The sequence below is a fragment of the Agrilus planipennis genome, unplaced genomic scaffold, assembly GCF_000699045.2.
Source record: "Agrilus planipennis isolate EAB-ADULT unplaced genomic scaffold, Apla_2.0 scaffold14, whole genome shotgun sequence".
In the NCBI taxonomy this organism is placed as follows: domain Eukaryota; kingdom Metazoa; phylum Arthropoda; class Insecta; order Coleoptera; family Buprestidae; genus Agrilus; species Agrilus planipennis.
Window position 1 is genome coordinate 2,264,016 of NW_020442313.1, and position 21,624 is coordinate 2,285,639.

The window sequence follows — 21,624 nt, forward strand, 5'->3', positions numbered from 1 at the left end:
GTCTGCCAGCGACCTTTCATTAAAATTAAATGGAGAATAACCTTAAATCAAAAACAGGAATATAAAACCTTTGAGCTGGACTCTTACGTATGGCAATGTAACTACAATAAAATTTTAAAAGGTACAAAATGGAGTTAAATTTGAATTAAATTTGCATTTCACTCTTTGCCACAATTTCGTAATAACAACCTGAAATTTATCTTCTTTTTAAATAATTACATTAAGAAAGAGTTACATAGGGTCTGGACTCTCTTCTTCCAAAGTTGGACAGGTCAATTGCTATCTTTAAACTTTATTCCTCCAAATAATACAAACCCTTTTTTTACCGCACCGTGGCGCTACTAGTACCTAAATAAACTCTGTTACATGCTATATTTTCTGCATGAAAAACACATCGGTTTGGAGAATATGAAGAAGAAGATAATTCAAACCTTGATAAAGTGGAATCTCGTGTAATTTATAAAACGTTAGCAGTAAAAATAATATCAATCCCTACCAATTTATCTCACACATCCTTTACTTAAATTGAAAACACTGTATGCACTGGCATTGAGATTTAATTAATGTGCTGGTAATACACCAAAGAGGTTGGAGATTGCCCCCTGCAGCCGTCTGCCGTTGGCATCAGTTAGACATGACGCACTTAATTTCCGAATTATGGACCTGGACGAAGGTTTAAATAAAAACGGGGTCCAGTTATTACTGATCCAACCTTGAGAAATGCCGTTCTGGATGAGAGGCTTTTCAAAGGTCGCTGCCATAAAAACATACGTATACATAACTCGCGTTTCTCCTCATAACGTCATAACCATTTCATTTTTTTTTTACTCGCAACTATGCTACAAAGACATTTTGCACAGTTACAATAGCATTTTACGACCGAGGCCGCAAGTGTCTGGTGACACATTGAAACTAGTAATATTTTGTGGTGCAAGAAAATCGATGTAAAGAATACGCGAACATGCGAAATTATTTAAGATAAACAAAAATACTTCTCAATTCAAATTGTTAATTTGATAACTATTGGGTAACAGCCAAAACATTTGGGGATCTGTATTGCTATCAATGTTATTCCTTGAAAAAAATACGAAATTTGGCATAACAAATTAAAAATATTGATAGAAAAAATTACCTACAACATCACCATAAAGTTACCATCAGTTCCATGATATGGCTCTAACTAAACCTTCATGTCTCAATGGTTGTCTTTCATCTTATTTTTCTCTCTCTTATTAACTTCCATAGCGCTCATCATTCTCTTATAAAACTTCCTCATTTCTGACCTTCTGCAACCACGGCATCCGCCTATAATACCTCATTTCTAACACTTACTAAATTTTTTCTATATCGCCGCGTTCAGCGTCTACGTACCGCACCCTTAAGCCTCATGCCTTAAGGCAGTGGTTTCCAATCTTTTTGTATCTGCGCCCCCCTTAAAAAAATTGTTTAATTTTTCTAACATTCTAATTTCATAAATACTCAACTGATATAATTTATTCAATGGGCTAAAAAATAATATANTTATTTATGTTAAGAAATAATCATTTTCGCGGCGAGGATTGTGGATTACGTATACCTATTTTGCTGATTCATTTTTTACACCTATTCGACTTTTTTGGTTTGTATTCGAAAATATTTTGGAAACAGCTGCATGCCCCCCTTGCAACAGTCTCGCGCCCCCCTAGGGGGGGGGCGCCCCGCAGGTTGGAAACCACTGCCTTAATGGGAGGCAAAATTCAGCAATTTTTTTTAATGAAAAGAAATATTAAACATTTTAAAATATTCGGAAAATAATAAATGACGTAAATATCTGTTTAAGGGCGCCACATATTGTAAGCCGGCGCTGCTCTAAGCGGTTATGTGACTTATTGTTGAGTAACACCAATTATGAGGTACTCCAAAAGATTGTTCTTTTGAATACAAAAAGTCAAGATAGTAATAATTTCAAATTCTATACTGTTTAAGAAAGAAGATACAATTTTTAGAATATATTTTCATGATTAATGTTGAACGGATGTGTAACTTTTAGAGCTGTTGTTTAAGAGGTTACACAGTAACGGGGTTTCCCCTTAAACGTTCATTTTAAAGCTGTCGTGAAATAACTGGCAATTGTCACAATGACGACGTTTACAGTTTACAATGTCAGCATCAGTCGAGACATTGACATTAAGTTATCTTTTCTTTTTACCCGCAAGTGAGTTTTAGCGGAACTACTACACATAAAGATCATTCCGCTTTAAGAAACGCGGCATCCGCGACACATTCTATGGTATTTAAAGAAATAATTAAATCAATTAGACGTCAGTCAAGCATTCCTTCACGGGAATTTTGAGCTTACCGATGTATCCTACAAAACAATATTAACGCTTTAACTAATCTTAAACTGGTTAACAAAAATTAAAAATATAACCTAAGCTGACCCACAAATGGAACTGTTGCATATTTGATAGATTTTTAAGAACGATTGAGACGTCAATCGTATTACGTCACTAGAATACTGTAAAAGTCATCGGTCCTAAAAGGTTATTTATTAGCAAAAACTGTTTGAGAAACTTTTTTATTAATTAGCATCATTTTTTATGTATCCAAGGTAGAAGATATTTTACTTTGTATTACAAAATGTCCTGCTTATCGAAATATCTATTCGCAAGAAAAGGCAAAACCTAAATTAATCGACAGTTACATTGCACTATTACTATCTAAATTGGCTTTCATAATAGGCCGTCTCACATTAGAAATTTCATAATTACGAAATTTTTAGCTTTTTATATACAACAAATAAACAATACACATTATAAAGATAAATAACTATTTTTAAATTGTCTAGATTAACACTCAAATTCTACTGCTTACCAATAAAACTTGGAATTGTGCTATAATATCGATATGTAGTCATTAAACTGTAACAGATACTATACAATATCGTAATTATTGCCATTAATGCGTTAATATTAAATTATGCTTTTGAGTTATTTCAGTTTTTAAGTTTTATTATCAATGCAAGGCTTGCACTCGCTGCAAATGATACGAATGCAGCAACTGTTCTTTTAAAATTTGTCCCACTGTCGCATGAAACGAGCCAATCTTCCCGCTATTTCGCATGTACTATTTTGGAGATCGTCCTTTATGAAATCGAGAATTTCATCCCTACAGCAGCGATATGGTTCAAACCCGTAAATACGTACCATGTCACATTATTATAACAACAACTGTTCTACTGTAACTGACCTACATTAATGATTGATGTTGTATTGCTGAATTTCACATCAATTACCTCATACACAGTAGAAAAGTTAAAAGAATAAACGGTTGCGGTTGTTAACATAAATATACTGATCATCTAAATTTAATCTGACAAATAATCACTGATTCCAGTAATCACCATGTGATTGAATGCGGCGTTGCGGACCGTATTTATTTTGCCAGGGTCGAAATTCAATTTTTACCTGTACTTTCAACTATTTTTTTCTTGAAAACGGTGAAATTTTGGACATACAAACAATTACTTAATTTTCATGTTTTAAAATGCTTTATTATTTCCTGCAAGCTAGGCACTTATTTCTGTTACACCCTGTAACTAAGTATAGATCTTTTATTTAGCGTTAGTGATCATATTATTTGATAGACGTGTTAATTATTGGGTAATTTTGTGCATATAAAATAAAACCGAATGATATTAATAACCAAAAACCAAAACTTTAAAAGGTGTTCAGGCTAGAAGCAAGGGCGTATATAATTTTTTTCGCGATCAAAAGAATCCAGATTATATTTATAAATATGTACCTATAAAGGATGTTAAACTTATGTTTCAATGTCAAGGGCATCTAATTAAATCGAATCTAAAAGATTTTCCAATCGATGTTTAATTCAACGACAATTATTTATGATGAGGATATAGTGGGTAGAAAAGGTTAGAAATGAAGAGGTATTGGAAAGAATAGGAGAACAGAGGACTCTATGGAAGTTAATAAAAAATAGGCGAGATAGGTTGGTAGGACACCTTCTCAGGCATGAAGGTCTAGTCAGAGACATATTAGTGGCAGAAGGAGGAGTTAAGAGGGGTAAAGGTAGACCTAGATTAGATTACTCTTCGCAAATAGGTAAGGATATCGGCTGTTCTAGTGTTAGGGAAACGCGAAGTTTAGCTCAGGATAGGAAAGAGTGGAGGTACGTGTCCAACCAGTCTTAGGACTGATAACCTTTTGATGATGAATTATTTATAAAACAATTGAAAAATAGAGTGATTACATTTCTAGGAATTCATAAAACTAGACTGTGATGAGAAACTGGAAACAAACAAGAAAAAGAGATAGAAGAAGAGGTAGACCTAGATTAGATTATTGTTCACGAAGTTAAAGATTTATGTTTAAGTGAAATGCATTAGTTATAGCATTTACACTTTAATTTTTCCATCAACTGTTATTTCTAGTCCTAAAACGAAGTATCTTGGTATCACTTCTCTATTTTTAAAAATTTTTTGGTCAAATTTTTCTGAAAAATTATTTTTCGAAAATTAATATAACCACTGTGGTATTATGGTTTAGTAGGTACATTAAAATTTGGTACTGACTAAAAGTTCACGCATAATCCTACCTTTTTCCTATGTAATCTAAAAAATGAACAATATATTAATAACAATGATCGTTAATCAATCATACAATAAATAACAATGATCACACAATCAACAAAACATTCATGTTCAGAATATTTTTCTTTCTTAAAACAGTACAAATGCAGTCGACAAGCATTTTATAAACTTCTCCGATTTTTGATCGTTCATTTATGTCTTATTTTACAAACATAATTCAAAAAATAGCCTGAAGTTCAATGCTAGATCAAGCGAGTAACCCGATTGACACTACGTATGCAACCACCTACCTAGACCTTTAACAAAAATCGATAAAATAAAGTAGATATAAATTACCACAAATAACGTGCTAAACGCCATCTGTATTATATTTCTACAAGTAGTGGAACATAAAAATATTCAACTAAGTCCATAAGACAAATTGGTATGAAAGGATATCTTGGACTTGTCGAACTGAATACACGGCGTAACCAAAACCCTCTAACCCTTCGTAGTAAACACGTAACCAAACAGAACAATGTAGATATTGCTAAATGCCCTTATGTTGGTTGTTATAATAAATTATAAACTATTAATCACAAAGTTAAATTTTCTATTTAACTTATTATTCTTTGTAGCCCAAAAAGATGAAAAAATAAATTTCTTCAATAATAAAATACTTTTATAATCTTGTGTATTAAGTAGTTCAAATGTTTATTACTAATTTAGGGCGATCAACCCTCCAAATGTTTACTAACTGAATAACAGACAGTCAATTTACTGTAATATTTTCTGTTAATTGCAGGTGGTGTTTTTCTGCGACCAGATGATGGCAACGTCTATACAACTTTAGAACAAACCCTAAGCACTAATCCTAACGTCTACTTCCAGCGAGGTAGCGGGGTTCATCCGGGAATGATGTATTAAGAACTTATTTAACTTATTAAATAAATCTACTTTCACTTACATACATATGTCCTTATGTGCCAGTTAAAAGTAGTTACATTTCAATTTCCATAAAATAATTTTACATAATTAATAAACGAAATCAAAGATTATACATTAAAAAGAAAGGGCCATTTCTCCCTTTTAAGGCTGTGATGCACCTATTACACGAAAAACTGCAACAGTTTCATTTATAAATGCGTATTTAAGCAATAATAGTTTATCAATTTTAATTTGTAACTTACTTTAAGATAAAATTAAAGATCTAAGACAATTTACACCAGATACAAATATCCTCTAGCGTCAAATTTTATGAAACATTATTATTAGACTTAAGGTAAAACCATTTATTTATAAAGATACTATTATATTTTACTACTTTCTTATATAAATAGCACAATTTTCAATATAACTTAATACGTCTTTGTAAAAATAGGAAATTTATGTAAACTCCTTGTTAAAGGATTCTACGATTTAACTTACAACCAGCTCATATTGTAATGTAAGCCCGAAAAGTTAAATAATATATAAGGACCCTTCCTTTTAGTTTTTATACAATTACGTGCCATATTGGTGCATTAATTAGATAATATAATTTAGTACCCTTTCTAAATAATAAGTATAATTTGTCTCATATTAAGTAACGACTTTCATGATAATTTAAGATTTTATAGTTTGAGTATTGTTGTATTTTCTATTTTTAAAATAAATAAACAACTTTTTATAAAGTTATATCTTTTTCAATAATCAATTTCCATATATTTTTTTAAGATTAGTCCGCACAAGCAGACAGATAAAAAATAATCGTTTGAGCATGCAAATAACCAAATGATTTTAAAGTTATTTCGATACTTTTATAAATACTTCAGTTTTTTTATATGCATATATGCAAATGTACCTGTAGATTACCGTTATCTGTGCTTTAATATTAAAATTATTGTTTTAAACTGCTTCTTTTAAAAACAATTTCGGCAGTAACCAATAACCTAGGCGCAGCAGCGTACCACTTCCAGCTGAAGAAGCAAGTTTCTAAGTTTTAGAGATGTTAGTGGAGACTGGGGATTGACCCGTTGTGATTGTGGATATGATTACGAAAAATTAACTTTCTTATTAAGCAGTTGTTTGCTTTGTTTATATTTATTGATTGTGCTCGTATATATATACTAGAAATTATATATGTATAGATAGCTAATGTAGCATCCTCATGTATAATATAAGGTAAAAAGGCGGAAAGTGGGTGGAAGCCACAGGAATGACCTAGTAAAACACTACAGGTGTTTTTGGTGGTAGCAGGAGGTTGAGCGAGAGGGGTTGGAAGAGAAATATCGAATATTATTAACTTAACCTAACCCAACCTATCCTAATTTAACATTTTTTGATTCAATTGTGCTGTAGTTGCAGTAAAACATTTGTCATTGTATTACTGTTCTAGGACTTCGTACTTCTTCCCCTAACCGTTCTAGAATCTAGATCATTCAAATTTTATTCGTATAGGTTTTATTATGTGTGACGTTTCGTAACCTTTACAGTTCATACATCTTTAGGGCAAACCTGAACTACTCAAATATGAATAGTAATCGACGAATTTTACAACATTGTAATTTCCCTTTAAAAAGGTTAAGACTTCTACGGCCAGAATTATCTGAACAGCAGTGGATATTGGAGCCTAATAGACATCCCATGGGATAGGTTTTTCTCTTTTTATGATAATACCATTGGAGTCGTCTATCCAACGCTTCGCCAACTAATGCCATCCTCCCTGACATCCCGAAAATTACAACTTGCCAACCACAGTAATCGACGAAATGGATAAACGACTCCATTGATGTTCCAATCAAAGGAGGAAAACCTATGTTAAACCAATGAACCTGTGCTTTTTTAGTTTATTTCATAATCATAATATTCATAACAAATTGAGAGAGGAGAGGACATCTTAGTACGCTATTCCAATAATTATCTGCAATAATCAAAGCTTACCTACATAATCGAGAAAAGACGAAGTTGGTCCTTAATCACTAATGAACACTTTAATAAACGCACTGTGTATTGTTAATGAAATCGATAAAAATAATAACAAAATAGGCATAATTTCCGAACACGGATAAAGAAAGATACAGACACGCTACACTTTTAAAACCAAAGAATTTTAAAACTAACTAGTTGCTTACACAAACAACATTCTTAAAAACTGAACAACTGATACAACCTTAACCCATTCTATGATTTATAGATATCTGTGTTATAGATTACCTTTTGTGTATCTATTATTTATGATTATAGATTGTTGACATTTAATCTATGGTTGACATAGATAATTGTTGACTTGCTAAAAGCAGTTTATGTTTCTAACCTATCAATTTTTAAAGTAAGTTTATTTTAGTTCATTTATTTATATTAATTTGGTCAAGAAATTAACATTGTTAAAAATGAGTAAGTTTATTAACGTTGTTGTACCTTCGGAATTAAGTCTCGAGAATTATACTCTCATAATACCAAGTGTTTCTGTTGGAAATGTTGGACAGCTTACTGTTGATTTATTACTGGCTTCTTTAAAAATGGAAAAAGTGGCGATTATTTGGCACCCTGCTATTGTACCGTGTGTAGGAAACAATCCAATTAATGACGATAAAAACGAAATTTGCACTGCATGTGAACTGTTTATAAATAAAGAACAAAAACTTGCAGCAATACAGATACGGTCTACAATTGAATTTAATTTAGCTTTAGACTTCTTAAAACGTCTTAAACTGGAAATATTACAATGGCAATTGAAAAACGTTATTATATTAGCAAGTACTTTTGCGTATGAAATGCACAACATAGGCCATAGTCCTTATATATATTTAACCAATGAAACAAGTTCAAGTGAGTTATTATCTGAGCTGAAACAGTTAGAAGCTGATGAAACTGGAAAATATCTAGTGTATGGTTCAGGTTATGCCACAAAATTGTTTGAAGTCTTATCAGATCAAGTTAGATGCACAATGTTTGTTAAATACACTTCAGAAGGAGACAATAGACCTGATGCCATGCAAATGTTGTCACTTATTTCAAAATATTTAAATATTAAAATAGATAATGTAATTATTCCTGTAAGTTGGAAGTATGTATTTGGAAATCCACCATCTGTTGATATTTATTAAAATTAGTTTTGTAACTTGAAGATAAGAAGTAGAATAAGTTTTAGCTCCAATGCAATACATTTTTGTTTGAATAGAAATTCTAATTCTAATAGAATTAAAAGTATCCTAAGATAAGAATAAAATTTTAATGTTTATATGTTGTACATACACATGTTTTAATGCTTATTAATGAAATGAAATATATATAAAAAAATATAAACTAATTTTCAATTGATTTCTTTTCTTTTAAAATTTCTTTATCAGTTTTAACTAAAGAATTATTCTGGTCAGACAAACTTAGCAAACGTGTTGTAAATTTAATGATGTTGTTAAGTATTTGCTTATTAACAATTTTCTGAAAAAATAATTATTTAATTATAACATTACTCAACAATATTAGGAAGAATATTTCTTACGTCTCTTATAGTGTCGCAAAGTTTTAAAAGATGATCAATTAAATTTTTATCTTCAGGAGAAAGTCGCAGAAATAGTAGTGCTTTTGAGAAGTACAGCGACGCAGGACTTTTTGATTTATCTATCAGTTCTTGGCAAAGTGCGATTGCTAAACTATTATGAGCGTTATCATTCTAAAACAAAAAAATAATTAAAGCTTATATAACTTTTTTGAGAATAATTCATAAAATAATATTACTAAAAAACAAGGAGTAAACTTGCCTGACTGCTGTAAGACAGTTCTAACATACACTTCATGACTTTATTAATGTCAACGTCAGACAAAGGACTATCATCAGGAGCTTCAAGAAGGACCTTTATGGTCTGAATAAATGCCTTTTCTATAACGGTATCAGCTTCTGGCAAGGAAGGAAATTTTTCAAGCACACAACCAATTAGTTGCTTTAATCGAACTGTTTCAACTGCATCTAAAAAATACACGTAAGAATATAAAAGTTAGAACAATCGTTTTTTATTAACTCAGGAGAAAAATAATTATAAAATAAATAATTTCTGTGTTAGTGAACAAACCTGATACAGGACTACACCATTTCAAAATCATTCGTGAAAATAATGTAGAAGAATGAATTCGTCTAGACATTATAAGGTTGCACAGGGCATATCCTGCCGCTTCTTGAACTTTTGGAATCTACAAATTTGCAAAATAGTTAAGTTTGCTATATATGCATAAATAAATATTTACAAACTGAAGTACCAAAAAAATTAATAAAGACTAAAAGTTACAGAGAAAAATACAAAACGCATTAAAAAAAAAACACGAGTCCTACAGTAGTCGCTAGTGATGCGTTACATGCAATATCTAATATTAGTAACAAGCAAAATAAGTGCTTTGCAAAACGCGTGTTGCTGTTCAAAGCCATGAACACCAGATCGAACGGTTAACAGTTGTGTCTTCTTTCTCTTTTTTTCTCTCTCTTTAAGCGTCAACTGTATAAGTTTTTAGTGAAAATCATACACTCCCCCCTCCCTAACTAGGATGTAACACCAAAACGAAAATATTTACCTCATCATCCATTAAATCAACTAAAGCCTGAATAATGTTTGTGAGTGAAGATCCACCTGCAAATATTTCCAACTGCTGTTCATTCATACTGTCTGTAAGACCTTGGTCTTCAGGTGCAACGACAAGTTTTGATCCAAAAAGTACAATCAAATCACCCACAGTGTTTATCGAGGTTATCAAAGTTTCAATGTCACATTCGTCTCCGGCATGATATGATAAAACCTTCAAGATTACAAGTACATATATAAAATTCAGAAGAATATTTATTTCTGTAAGGTAAGATTGAAAAAGGTACTACATAATTATTTATAAATAATTAACGACTTACACGAGCACTAAAAATGTGGATTCCAGTCTCGGCTGTACCACTATCCAAAATACTGCAAAGAGAATAACATTTCAAAGCCTTTATTTTAATTAACTCAATAGGGTGTATAAGTAAATCTTGAATCACATCATCCTTTAAACTTCTCAATTCTTTGGAAAATTTTACAATTTTTGGAGATAATAAAAGCGCCATAATTATATCTAAACATTTAACTAGGCTTTTGGCGTCGTAAGTTTTGGTTTCATTGTTTTCATCTTCCAAGTCTGCAGCTTCGAGATGGTTCATTAATTGTTGAACATTCTGAATATCAGTTTTAATTGCAGCCGCTTTTATAAAATCCTCTTTTCTTATGCACTCCTTTTGTTCTTCTGTTAGAATGTGTTGTTTTAATTTTAATTCCGCTATCTTAAATTCAAACATAATAAGAATTGAACGATAATTTGATTATAAAAAAATTTAATTTTTTAACATTAAATACCTTAAACTGTTTGTTTTTATTCTTTGCGATTTCCTCTTCAGTAGGTGGTGGGCTAAGAAGTTGAGAAATAACGTCACAAACGAACTGAATCTGTTTAGCAGCATCTGGAATCGATTGATCTAAATTTTTAATTATTTGTTTTATTGTATCTTCAGAAATCCACTTGATTTCTAATAATAATATTTGTATAAGTTCATTTAGAGCTTTGCATGAAGCAACATCTGATATGTCATAGCCCAAAGTTATTTCAAACATTTCTCTTAAAATGTAATTCACTTCTAACATGTTCAACGTTTCGCTTTTTTGGGAAACCCACATACAAAATCTGAAAAGAAATTCTAATTCAATTGCTCAAGAAAATTAAAAAAATTCTTGTAAATCTCCTTCGTCAGTCAAGTATGTTTTTCATCTCATTTCATTTTTTTTTTATAAGACACATCAAAACATTGTATAATGCGACTAAAGAAATATTTATCATTGTTGAAATATATTTAACAAGAAATAAATAACTTGCTTTTTAATGTAAACTACAAATTCTACAAGTTCTGGAAGGATTTCATTCAACAGGTTTTCATATTCAGTATTTTCTCGTAATTTTCCTGCAAAAAATCTCCAATAAGTGCTGGTTTCCCAATTAAGATTTTCAAAGTCTATAACTCTATTTTCTCCCAATGGTAATATGCTAAGAAGTTCTTTCTGTGTTTGGGTTCTAAAAATTAATTTATATACCTAAAATTACTTTAAAAATTAAAGTTGCAATTACTACTTACTTACCTAAATAAGCTACTTAAAATGTAATTAATTGTCACCATCGATTCGTTAATATCATTTTCGTCGGCATCCAAACGAACAGCTTTCAATAATTCCAAAATATTGTCTTTATAAATACTAAGCCAACCTGTAATCATTTTTTTTGAAACGAAATCTTTAACGGAATCAGAAGGATCTCGAAAACCGTATTTTATAACATTTTGTCGATCTCCTATCTAGATAAAGAAATATTAAAAATACCTACTTGAATATTTAATTTAAAGTATACCTTCATAAACTTCACCAATTTTGCCAGTTTAGAAAAAGCAGAAATTCGAACCTGAACATCTACATCTTTTGTCCTTTCAATAATGTAGGGTATAACATCCTTCCTGGGGGCCACCCTTTCTATACATTCTTTGCGTACCTTAATATATTACTTTATTACTTATATTCATAATGTATATACTACTTTAAAATTTTATATGACAAACTAGCAAAATTATAATGTTTAAAAATTTATCAGCAAAATACTAGATCTGGATAGAACTTTCAAATATGAAATTGAATTTCTCCAAAAATTAAACCAGTTGTTAAGAGATAACAATTCTGTTTCGTTTTTGTTTTTTTTTTTAAAGTAAATGTTAAGTTCATAAAAAGTATGTACCTTACTGTTTGAATCAGATGACATATGCAAAATATATGAATTAATTATTGGATCATTCAAATCTGAAGGATTTTGCAAGCGATACAATGCAGTAACAGCTTGAAGACGAATTTCTGCTTTTCCATCCTAAAACAAAAATAAATCAATTTAAAGTTACAAAAAATTAAATATTAAATATTTCACCTTTAATCTTTCAAGCATTGCTTCTTGGACAGCATCACATAATTCTTCTGTAATTTCACCTCCTACCATATGATTAAATAATACATTTATGAACTGACAAGATCGAAATCGTGCATTTTCATCAACAATATCGTGGACCTGAAACCGATTTGAAATTATTGGGATACAATATCATAATAGCTTTTTCATAATAATGATTCATCACATACACTTAAAAAAAACTCCACAGTCTTAACTAAAAGATCTGTATTATCATCATTAGTTAAAAAGGAACTGAGAAAATCTAAAGTCCTGGATACATAGTCGTTTTTGGTTTTATAATCTTGAACCAATAAAGTTGTTAAAATATCGGTAAAGTGGATAAAAAACCTTGCAGGATCCTCCTAAAATATTAAAATCAAATGGTCGTCTTAAAGGTAACATGATATTTACCTTGTAAATTTTAGTAAGGTTTAATAAACATTTTTGATGGCAAGAACTGGTGTTTTGAACTTGATTGAATATATCAATTATTTTCAAATGTTCATCACTTATTTTACTCATATTCATTTAATGGTAATTTCTTAATTTTCACATATAAATATATAAATAAAATGTAATAAAACGTAACCGTGATTATTACTAAAATCAGAGGTTAACTTTTTAAAAATTTGAAACTGACTTTGCGCATAGATAGTTTCTGGAATTTAAAATTACTACCATAGATAACTTCTACTTATCTCATTGACTGACTTGAACCACTGCACTCAGATAACTGAACTCTTCTATAAAATTAAAATTAGTCGCATTATAGGTAGTTAAATACGTGTTTTTATAGTACACAATTAAACGTAATTAATTTGAATTAATTATCATTAACTTAAATTAACTGGAAGATTCTATAGTACGTATTATATATGCTCATAATCATAAATCTCATTGATATTATTAATATAAATATCTATGAAGACGAAGCTTATCTATGAGACGAAGACAACAAATAACATCTAACCAATTAAGAACTTACAAAAACATTTGAATTTGTACAATTTTTTGTATTTGTGCTGGTAACATTGAGTTTTTGTTAAGTTTTTATTGTTTTCATAAGTTATTTAAAAAAAGAGTTATTAGAAAATTTAATGGTGTTGTTGGTAGTTAAAGAAATAACTAATCTTTCCTTTTTATGAATAAATAAGGTACCGAAATTGTAAAATACTGATAAAATATGTGAAATGGTAGTATAGATAAGACACTAAATTTATAAAATCATAATTAAGGTCAGGTAATGAATTTATTATCCTAATTAATTTTTTTTATCATACAATGTTCTGTATTTACCTCATAGGATTCTTAAGGTACACATTCTAGTTAAATATGAGTAAGATAAAATGGAAGTTGAAAAATATAAAAACTGGAGGTGTGATTGATCTTAAAGATTCTTTATCTCAAGCTGGTAGACTGCCTAGTATGCAGATTCGATGTAACAGTAATTTAGTTTCTCGAAATCATGCAAATTTCTTTATTCTGGAAGATGGAAGTCTTCGAGTTATGGACCAAAATGTAAGTAACACAATTGTAATGGTGCATTAGTTGCATGTCTATTTTTTAAATTATTTTTTCTAGACAACAAATGGTACTTACATCAATGGGAGAAGAATTAATGGAAAAGAAATCATTAAACTAAAAACTGGAGATAAAGTTGCCCTAGGATTTGATCCTACTACTGAATATGAAAAAGTTGCAAATACAACTTTTTATATATTTGAAGTATTAACAGGAGACCATCCAGTTCCAGAAATAATAATCGATAGTGAAACTGACAGTGGTACATCTGAGAAAACTGGAAGTGAATCTGTAAAATATGAAGAAGATAGTATTAATAGAAAAATATTGGGTAATATCATATCTAACAAAGATGTCAATAATGTGGTAGAGGTGGAAAATATGAAAGACAATAAAGTAAAAGTGAAAGACATTGAGAACAGTTTAAAATCTCCAGAACCATCTACATCAAAATATTCACTTACAAATGAAAGTGTGATTTTTAGCAGACAAACTGCAACAAAAGAGGCTCCCCAAGGAAATAAGAGGCATCTTGAAACAGAAAATTGTATTAAAGAGACGATAAAGGTTTCTAATAAATTGTCAGATAAAATTATTGGAAATAATTTTACTGAGGATGCAAATCTTAATAATGAAACCAGTAATAAGAGTACTTCAGTAGAATACAAAAACAACACTTCAGAAGAAGAACACTTGAACAATATTATTGAAGACAATAGATTAAGGAAAGAAACTAAATTAGATTTTAAAAATTCACAGCTAAACATTGCTAACCAAGATGAAAAATTAAACTGTTCCCACTGCATTCCAGATACAAAGAATAAAAGGATAGAAATAAAACATAACGAAAATATTTGTTTATCTTTAAGAAAAGGACATTTACAAGATAGAGAGCTGCTTAATAAGGAAAATGAGAAATGGGGAGAAGCAGATTCAGAAAGTTTAAAGTTTGAAGATAATTGTAAATCTGACAAGGAAAATAAGGAAAAATCATCAACAGCCAATTCATTAAAAAATACACACAAAAACAAACTGTCAAAGTTTAAAAGCTTGAAAGTGAATGTTGAAAGACTTACTAATAAGAAATTTGAAATAGATAAAAATTCCTTAACAAACAAAGAGACTCATAATAGCATTACAACTGAGGATAATATTTTTCAAGTACCTATTTCTGTTGTTTCAAAATATTCCCATCTCTCAACACAAAAAAATAAGGACAGCATAGATGACAATGCAGTCAAGCATGTAAAAAGTAGAGAAAGCTTCTTTAACACCCAAGAATTGTTTTCAGTTCTTACAGATTCTAAAGTAATTAAGGAATCTCCAAAGTTTAAAAACTTGAATGCCAATGTTGAGGGACTTACTAATAATAAAGATGAGATAGTTCAGAAATTTTTAACAAATAATGAGACTCATAATGTCAACCCTGCTGAAAATAACATTTTTCAGAAACCTACAGTCGATTCTTCAAATTGTTCCCATCTCTCAAAACGAAAAAATGAAGATAATGTGAAAGCAAGCATGAAAAAAATAAAGAAGGACTTGACTGAACATAATACAAAAAGTATTTCAAGTTGTAAAGAGAATGTTTCTAAAGAAATTAAAAGATCGTCAAATTTAATTGATAACAATGATTCTGCCTTAAAGGGTCCCATAACAAGAAGTAAAAGCTTTAATGAAAACAAAAATGAAACAGAAAAAGGATTAGTAAAAATAGAATCGGTGAAAGCAATATCAACTGGTTTCACCAATGAAGACATCATTTTTGTGGAAGATGATGATGATGATGACGACGGTAGTAATTTTCCTTGTTCACAATTGTTCCAGTCTAGCCAAGAAGAAGAAGTTGACAATGGCGTCGTAGAAGAAAGTAATATTAATGATGAAAGTCTTTTTCTCAATATAAAAAAGGAACTGGAAGAACTTGATAAGACTGACTTTGTTCCTTGTATAATGTTGGATAGTGATATCGAGTCTGACTGGTACAGCGATGGTGAAAAAAACGCAACTGCCCAAAAAGTAGAATCTCGACGAATGTCTGATAGAGTTGTCCCTGGAACGTACCATAATTTTGAGAATAACAACGTCGATATTCTCTATTATGAAGAAGCAGCTTCTTTAAATAACAAATCTGGTAATGAAGGCACATTGGGGAATGAAGATGAACATGAACAGAATCTGATTATTGAAGAACAACATGCAACTTTACCACCATCAGAAGAAACTATGAAGAAAATTGTACAAGTTTCAGAACTTGAGTCGTCAACGGTTCCTGTTTCCTCATTTTATCCAAGTAGATCAGCTAAGAAATACATCGTTCCACCTATTGTGGAACCTCATAGGGTAACACGTGCTAGAAATTGTAACAAAAGGGAATGCAGTAGGTCCCGATATGAAGTGGGCAAACAAGAAAAAAAGAGGCGTGTTGAAAAAACACCGCCAAAATATAATACAACAAGAAAAGATAAATTAGCTAAAACGACTTATTCAAATATTCAGAAAAAGGAAACTAAACGCGATGAAATTAGGTAAGACAAATTCAATTGTTATTTCTTTGTTGAAAGTTCCTTTGTTTCTGATGAGTAACATTTTACTCAACATCGTAAAATTTGAAACCTGTTTCAGAAAAAAAGTAAAGGAAATTGCCGCAAAGAAAACTGACCAAAAGCAAAAAGAAGTAACAGCGAAAAAGGGCGCTGTGAAAGTGAAAGTTTCCGAGGGCAGGGGACAGTTTCTACTTGAAAACAATAGCAACTTAGTTAAAAACATTCGGAAAGTTAACATAAATAATGACCTTACAAAACCCTCTATCAGATCATTACATTCATTAAAAGGTGGAGCTACGTCATCTAAAAAAAATTCTAGCCTTCCAAATAAAATAAACAGTAACACTACGTCATCCAAGTCACTAAGTCTCAGAGAGGTACCAACGACAAATCGTTTGAACGTAACGAACAAGGCACCATTAAATATCCCAAACACCCTCTCATCAGTAGAAATGAATGTTAAAACGGATGTTTCTGATATAATTAACCAAATAATTCGTTGGTCCGCCAGTTGGTTAAGTCAACAGAAAAATAAATCTTATTCTCCCCAAGTTAACAAACGTCCACCAGTCGAAATGAGTGCAAAATTTTCATCATATAGTGATTATTACAATATTGTCGTACCGTTACTTTTGTTAGAATTATGGAATTCTTTATATAAAGACTGGAGTAATCCTGGCAACGATTTAAGGTACTAAAATAATATAATACAAATAATATAGAATTATTTAAGGGTATGTCTAAAAAACGTAACATTATTTTTCTCTCATTCCAACCCACTAAATATTTATTTCCTATTATGATCTCTTAATTTGAAGATTAAGAGGGTTTTTAAAGTTCATCGGAAGAAGGACGTGGAAAAAATTTACTTTATTCAAACAGTATTAAAAAGAATAGTAAATTTGTACCATATTGAGCCGGTATAAGAAAGAAGAACTTGCCTTCGTGTTTTTCTTTCTACATACCCTAACTTAATGTACATGGTTTAATTTTTTTTAATTACATAGGAAAACTACTTTCTGTAGCAGAATTGAAGACGAGGAAGTCGTTAAAGGTTACACCTTTATGAAAAGTTTTAGTAAGTTTTGTTACTTCGCTATTTGTTGTTTTAAAAGTTGAAACTTCTTGGTTTTAGCTTACATTGATAAAGAACGACATGTCAAGGGCGTTAATATAAAGGAGGAAGATTTGGTAGTTTTTGAGGTGAAAAGCAGATATGATAATAGGAAGATTTTAAGAACTGGGTTTGGCTTTGTTACATTTGTTTGTAAAAGACCTGTTCAAGAGAAAGATGTCATTGATTTTGAAGGTAAGAAGAAATTTGCCGTTTACAAGCTGACGTGATCAGGGTTCTGTACCAAAGAAGGAAAGGAAAGAAGAAATAAGCCTTTATGGTAAAATATCGTTGTCTGTAAATCACAACAGATTATTTCAGTAATTACTAATGATTTTGGTGTGAAATTTGACATAGCTGTAGAAGTTAAATTTCTGTAGATATAGATAAACAAATTTCTTTTATTGCAAGTTGTCTTGCTAAAATAATAATGAGTACAACCATCATCATAAGGTCGTCAGTTCAAAGACTAGTTGGACACTACTCTTCTCTGTGAGCCAAACTTTTAACAACATATTTGATAAGGTATAGAACCCTTGTCGTGCGGATCAAATTTATACTTTTTTTTACGATTTTTTATTTTTGCGTTGGTTATTTTGCACTATAGCTGCTCATCCCATATGTGCAAGAATATTATCACTTCAATTTCAGTGGCATCTGTATTAGGATTGGCTCCGGATTACTGTGTCAATTTTACATTTAAAACAAAATCCTATGTGAATTCATCTGATAAAGGGAACATAATGTTTGTCAGGTTGGTTTCATCGATGGGCCCCTATCTTCGGTTGTTTAAGTCCGTAAAATATTTACAGTTTTCACCTTTAAAGGAGATGATACTTAATCCTAAAATAGAAAATTTTAAAGTGAACGAGTTTGAACCGAGAAAACTGTACACCGACGTAAGTGATCCTTTAAGCACCGTGTACAATTATACTTATTGATATTTCACAGGTAAAACTTAATAAAAGTCAACTTAAAGCAGTGGTTGAAGCTACTGAGTTGTGCTTAGGCAAAAAACCAGGTCTTTATCTTATTCAAGGACCCCCAGGAACTGGTAAAACGACCGTAATCACGAGTATAATACAAGAAATAGTATTTTCCGCAGATGGACCTCCCCGTTGTGCACTTTTAGTGGCCCCATCCAACGGAGCTGTCGATGAACTTGTAAAAAGACTAATGGTCATACGCCAAAGACTTAATGGTTAGAATTATCTTTGGTTTGTTCTTCATTTATTGTCATTCTCATTTTAGACACAAATCGAAAAAAATTTAAAGTAATCAGAGTGGGACCTCCAAACTCAATACACCCAAAAGTGTATCCGTTTAGTTTAGAGTATATAACGAAATTAAATTTCTTAAGAGAAGTGCATCGCATATTTCCCGAATTTCGAGACCAATTTCTAAGTTTACAGCAAAAAATTGTCGAGTTGGAGAGAGAGTGTAAGATAACCAGCAGTAGTTTCGAACGATTGGAATGTGCTAAAAAAGAGTACGAAAAGATTTGTGTGAACAATTTGGGACGGAAATATTTTTCCGAATTGGATAAAATTAGGTGGAGTTGTCTTTACAATGCAAATGTTATTTGCACGACATTATCGAGTTGCTTTAGTTTGCAAATGGAGGCTGTATTTAGAAAGTGAGTAAAAGTAGTCGTAATGTTTTGTTTCAATAAATATATTTAGATGAACAGGTTACAATATTATTACAACATATTAATTCTAATTATTATCCATGATCTGTTAAACGCAAAATTCGTATTTGTTTATCATATATTGAAAGCAGATTGAGTTTGTTATTAATTAACAACCACTGAATAATGTAGAAAATAATTAAACATCATCCTGTAACCTTTTCCAGTATTCTTTATCAAAATCGTTTAAATTGTAAAAATTGCAGTACCATTAAACATAATAATCTTAGTTATTTATGATTTTTAACATGTATCCATATTTGATTGTCATTTAACCAAGGAAAATTGAATTATTTATTTTTTTAATATTAGAACTTGATAATGACCAAAATAATTAAATTTAAGCTCTGGAAAAATAACTTGTTGCATCGTGGATGAGGCAACTCAAAGTAATGAACAAGAAACACTCATTCCTTTAATGCTTGGTTTAGAAAAAATAGTCCTTGTGGGGGATCCTCGCCAATTATGTCCAACAACATTATCTCAGGTTCTTATTTTATTTTTGAGGGTTTTTATATAATAAATAATTACGTATTTTACTTAAGGAAGCAAAACTGTTAAAATATGGGATGTCGTTGTTTTCTCGTATAAGCAACCAATTCGAAGATAAGCCAGATAATCCAATTGTAATGCTGGACACTCAGTACCGTATGCATCCGGAAATATCGCAGTTACCTAGCAAGATGTATTACAACAATCGTTTAAAAAATGGTTCGAGATGTCTCGACAGTAAATTCAAACGCCTTAAACCGTATGTAGTGTTTAATTTAGCGATGTATTGTCCAGTCGAGCAGTACCGTAACGAGAACGAAGTCACTTTTGTAATAAAACTACTCAGTACTATCATTGAATTGACTTCAGCCACTGATTCTGTCGACATTGGTATTATTACACCTTATAATAATCAGAAAGTCAAACTAAACGAAGCACTTAAAGGATACAAGTAAGTTTTGTAAATATATCAAGCCATTGTAGTATATTAGTATATTACTGATATTTATTGTTAACTGTAGTCTAATCTACGATTATTTGAATGCAGGCTTTCTGCAATTACTGTTTTTTGAATAATTTATGTGTTTTTGAATATTTATCCTTAATTTATTTAATATTAAATAATTTATTTGTTTATGTTTTTTGGGCAGTTTCAGGTCAAATGTAAAAGTTACTGCAAACACCGTAGACAGTTTTCAGGGGCAAGAAAAAGATATAATTATTGTGTCGTATGTAAGAATGGACGGCAACAGTTTTGTAAGCGACGAACATAGATTGAACGTGGCATTGACAAGAGCGAAGCACGCTCTTTTTATTGTAGGCAACAAGTATTTATTTGATGTAAGTCATTTCTTAGTCTCTTATGTGTGATGATGCCTCAGAGAAGGATGTATGGAGCATTTTTTTATTTTTAATATGCCTAATCCTATCCTGAAAATATAAAATAAAATATCAACTTTTAAAGTCATTTTCTAAGCAAGTTTGCCGGTATGCTCTTTACTTATTTTAAATGTATAAACTGTTTTATTACTTCTTTTCAGTTATTTGTCCATTATTTCTAATTTATCATGTTTTTTTCGAATTGTTTCGAAATCCTGAAAACCCTCATTTTCTAGTGTGCTAATATTCTACGTATGTACAGTAATTTTTAAAATTCCTATTTTTTCAATATAATTTTTACCAACAGATATCTAAATAAAATGTTTTTAAAACATTTTTTCTTTTTTAGACTTGTTCTGTATTAAAAAAAATTCGTGACAACGCGCAGAAAAGAAAGTTGCTATGTATTGTTGATGATACCAGTTCTTTAGATTTAAAACGAATTATATCCCAGTAATATGATTTCTTTTTATAAATTTTGCATTTACTTACACAGGTTTATATATTTCATTTCTTTATCTTTGAGATGTAACTAATATTTAATTTTTCTACATTAATTTAATGATTTAAGACAAGTAATTTATTTATTTTTCAATATTGGTTACATATATGTATAAATGTTGTGCTTTGAATAATTTCCTTGTTAGGATTAATTTTTAATTTCTCAACATTAAGTGTGTATAAATTTAATTCATTGCATCTGTGTTATTGTTTATGTTTTATAAAATACATTTTTTTACAATCATTGTGTTATTTATAGGCAATAATACGTATGCCGTGTAAAAATTAACAAACAAACAAACAAAGTAACAACATAACATAACATAACGGAATCCCTCCTCTC

At 30.5% G+C, this 21,624-nt stretch overlaps 4 protein-coding genes and 1 long non-coding RNA gene across 9 annotated transcripts in view; 3 read left to right on the forward strand and 2 right to left on the reverse strand.

Moving 5' to 3' along the window:
• The window catches only part of LOC108737575 (metabotropic glutamate receptor 3), a 39,225-nt gene extending 33,068 nt beyond the window's left edge, over window positions 1-6,157 (forward strand). For both annotated transcript variants that reach the window (XM_018470496.1, XM_018470505.1), the window contains one exon: window positions 5,373-6,157. In XM_018470496.1, coding sequence (XP_018325998.1) covers window positions 5,373-5,494 — 122 coding nt within the window. In that variant the 3' untranslated portion in view covers window positions 5,495-6,157. The remainder of the gene's footprint in view (window positions 1-5,372) is intronic.
• The window catches only part of LOC108737628, a 77,861-nt gene extending 70,191 nt beyond the window's left edge, over window positions 1-7,670 (reverse strand). Inside the window, exon 1 of the long non-coding RNA XR_001937884.1 lies at window positions 7,494-7,670. This is a non-coding gene — a long non-coding RNA (uncharacterized LOC108737628). The remainder of the gene's footprint in view (window positions 1-7,493) is intronic.
• A 165-nt stretch (window positions 7,671-7,835) lies between these two features.
• LOC108737475 (proteasome assembly chaperone 2) lies at window positions 7,836-8,750 on the forward strand. Its single transcript, XM_018470336.2, has one exon. The coding sequence runs from the start codon at window positions 7,939-7,941 to the stop codon at window positions 8,653-8,655; it is 717 nt and encodes a 238-aa protein (XP_018325838.1). The 5' UTR covers window positions 7,836-7,938; the 3' UTR covers window positions 8,656-8,750.
• A 16-nt stretch (window positions 8,751-8,766) lies between these two features.
• Window positions 8,767-13,144, reverse strand: LOC108737425 (condensin complex subunit 3-like). Its single transcript, XM_025980080.1, has 14 exons — window positions 12,950-13,144; window positions 12,727-12,900; window positions 12,518-12,655; window positions 12,335-12,460; window positions 11,957-12,094; window positions 11,692-11,903; window positions 11,432-11,626; window positions 10,918-11,242; window positions 10,440-10,844; window positions 10,112-10,333; window positions 9,619-9,736; window positions 9,310-9,515; window positions 9,051-9,221; window positions 8,767-8,989 (listed from the first exon to the last, which is right to left on the reverse strand). Exons 1-14 carry the CDS (start codon window positions 13,064-13,066, stop codon window positions 8,855-8,857), a joined length of 2,682 nt encoding a protein of 893 aa, XP_025835865.1. The 5' UTR covers window positions 13,067-13,144; the 3' UTR covers window positions 8,767-8,854.
• A 389-nt stretch (window positions 13,145-13,533) lies between these two features.
• LOC108737823 (helicase sen1-like) lies at window positions 13,534-21,307 on the forward strand. Of its 4 annotated transcripts, none has more exons than XM_025980074.1 (13): window positions 13,536-13,778; window positions 13,842-14,056; window positions 14,120-16,587; window positions 16,685-17,296; window positions 17,613-17,683; window positions 17,741-17,914; window positions 18,371-18,618; window positions 18,671-18,920; window positions 18,971-19,355; window positions 19,755-19,896; window positions 19,955-20,352; window positions 20,552-20,741; window positions 21,130-21,307. In XM_025980074.1, exons 2-13 carry the CDS (start codon window positions 13,871-13,873, stop codon window positions 21,235-21,237), a joined length of 5,232 nt encoding a protein of 1,743 aa, XP_025835859.1. In that variant the 5' UTR covers window positions 13,536-13,778; window positions 13,842-13,870; the 3' UTR covers window positions 21,238-21,307. The 4 variants fall into 4 exon arrangements, with proteins under 4 accessions (XP_018326454.1, XP_025835859.1, XP_025835860.1 ...); XM_025980075.1 differs by having other exon boundaries at window positions 13,536-13,773; XM_025980076.1 differs by lacking the exons at window positions 13,536-13,778; window positions 13,842-14,056; window positions 14,120-16,587; window positions 16,685-17,296; window positions 17,613-17,683 and having other exon boundaries at window positions 17,838-17,914; window positions 18,327-18,618.
• The last annotated feature ends 317 nt before the right edge of the window (window positions 21,308-21,624 follow it).

Excerpts from the sequence above, each read along its gene's own strand:
- LOC108737475 (XM_018470336.2), top strand. The coding sequence starts at position 7,939 with ATGAGTAAGTTTATTAACGTTGTTGTACCTTCGGAATTAAGTCTCGAG.
- LOC108737823 (XM_025980074.1), top strand. The coding sequence starts at position 13,871 with ATGAGTAAGATAAAATGGAAGTTGAAAAATATAAAAACTGGAGGTGTG. Across the intron at positions 18,619-18,670 it reads CGAGAAAACTGTACACCGAC|GTAAAACTTAATAAAAGTCA; the intron begins GTAAGTGATCCT and ends GATATTTCACAG. Across the intron at positions 18,921-18,970 it reads CATACGCCAAAGACTTAATG|ACACAAATCGAAAAAAATTT; the intron begins GTTAGAATTATC and ends TTCTCATTTTAG.
- LOC108737425 (XM_025980080.1), bottom strand. The coding sequence starts at position 13,066 with ATGAATATGAGTAAAATAAGTGATGAACATTTGAAAATAATTGATATA. Across the intron at positions 9,516-9,618 it reads ATGGTGTAGTCCTGTATCAG|ATGCAGTTGAAACAGTTCGA; the intron begins GTTTGTTCACTA and ends TGTATTTTTTAG. Across the intron at positions 8,990-9,050 it reads TTTGCGACACTATAAGAGAC|AAAATTGTTAATAAGCAAAT; the intron begins GTAAGAAATATT and ends TTATTTTTTCAG.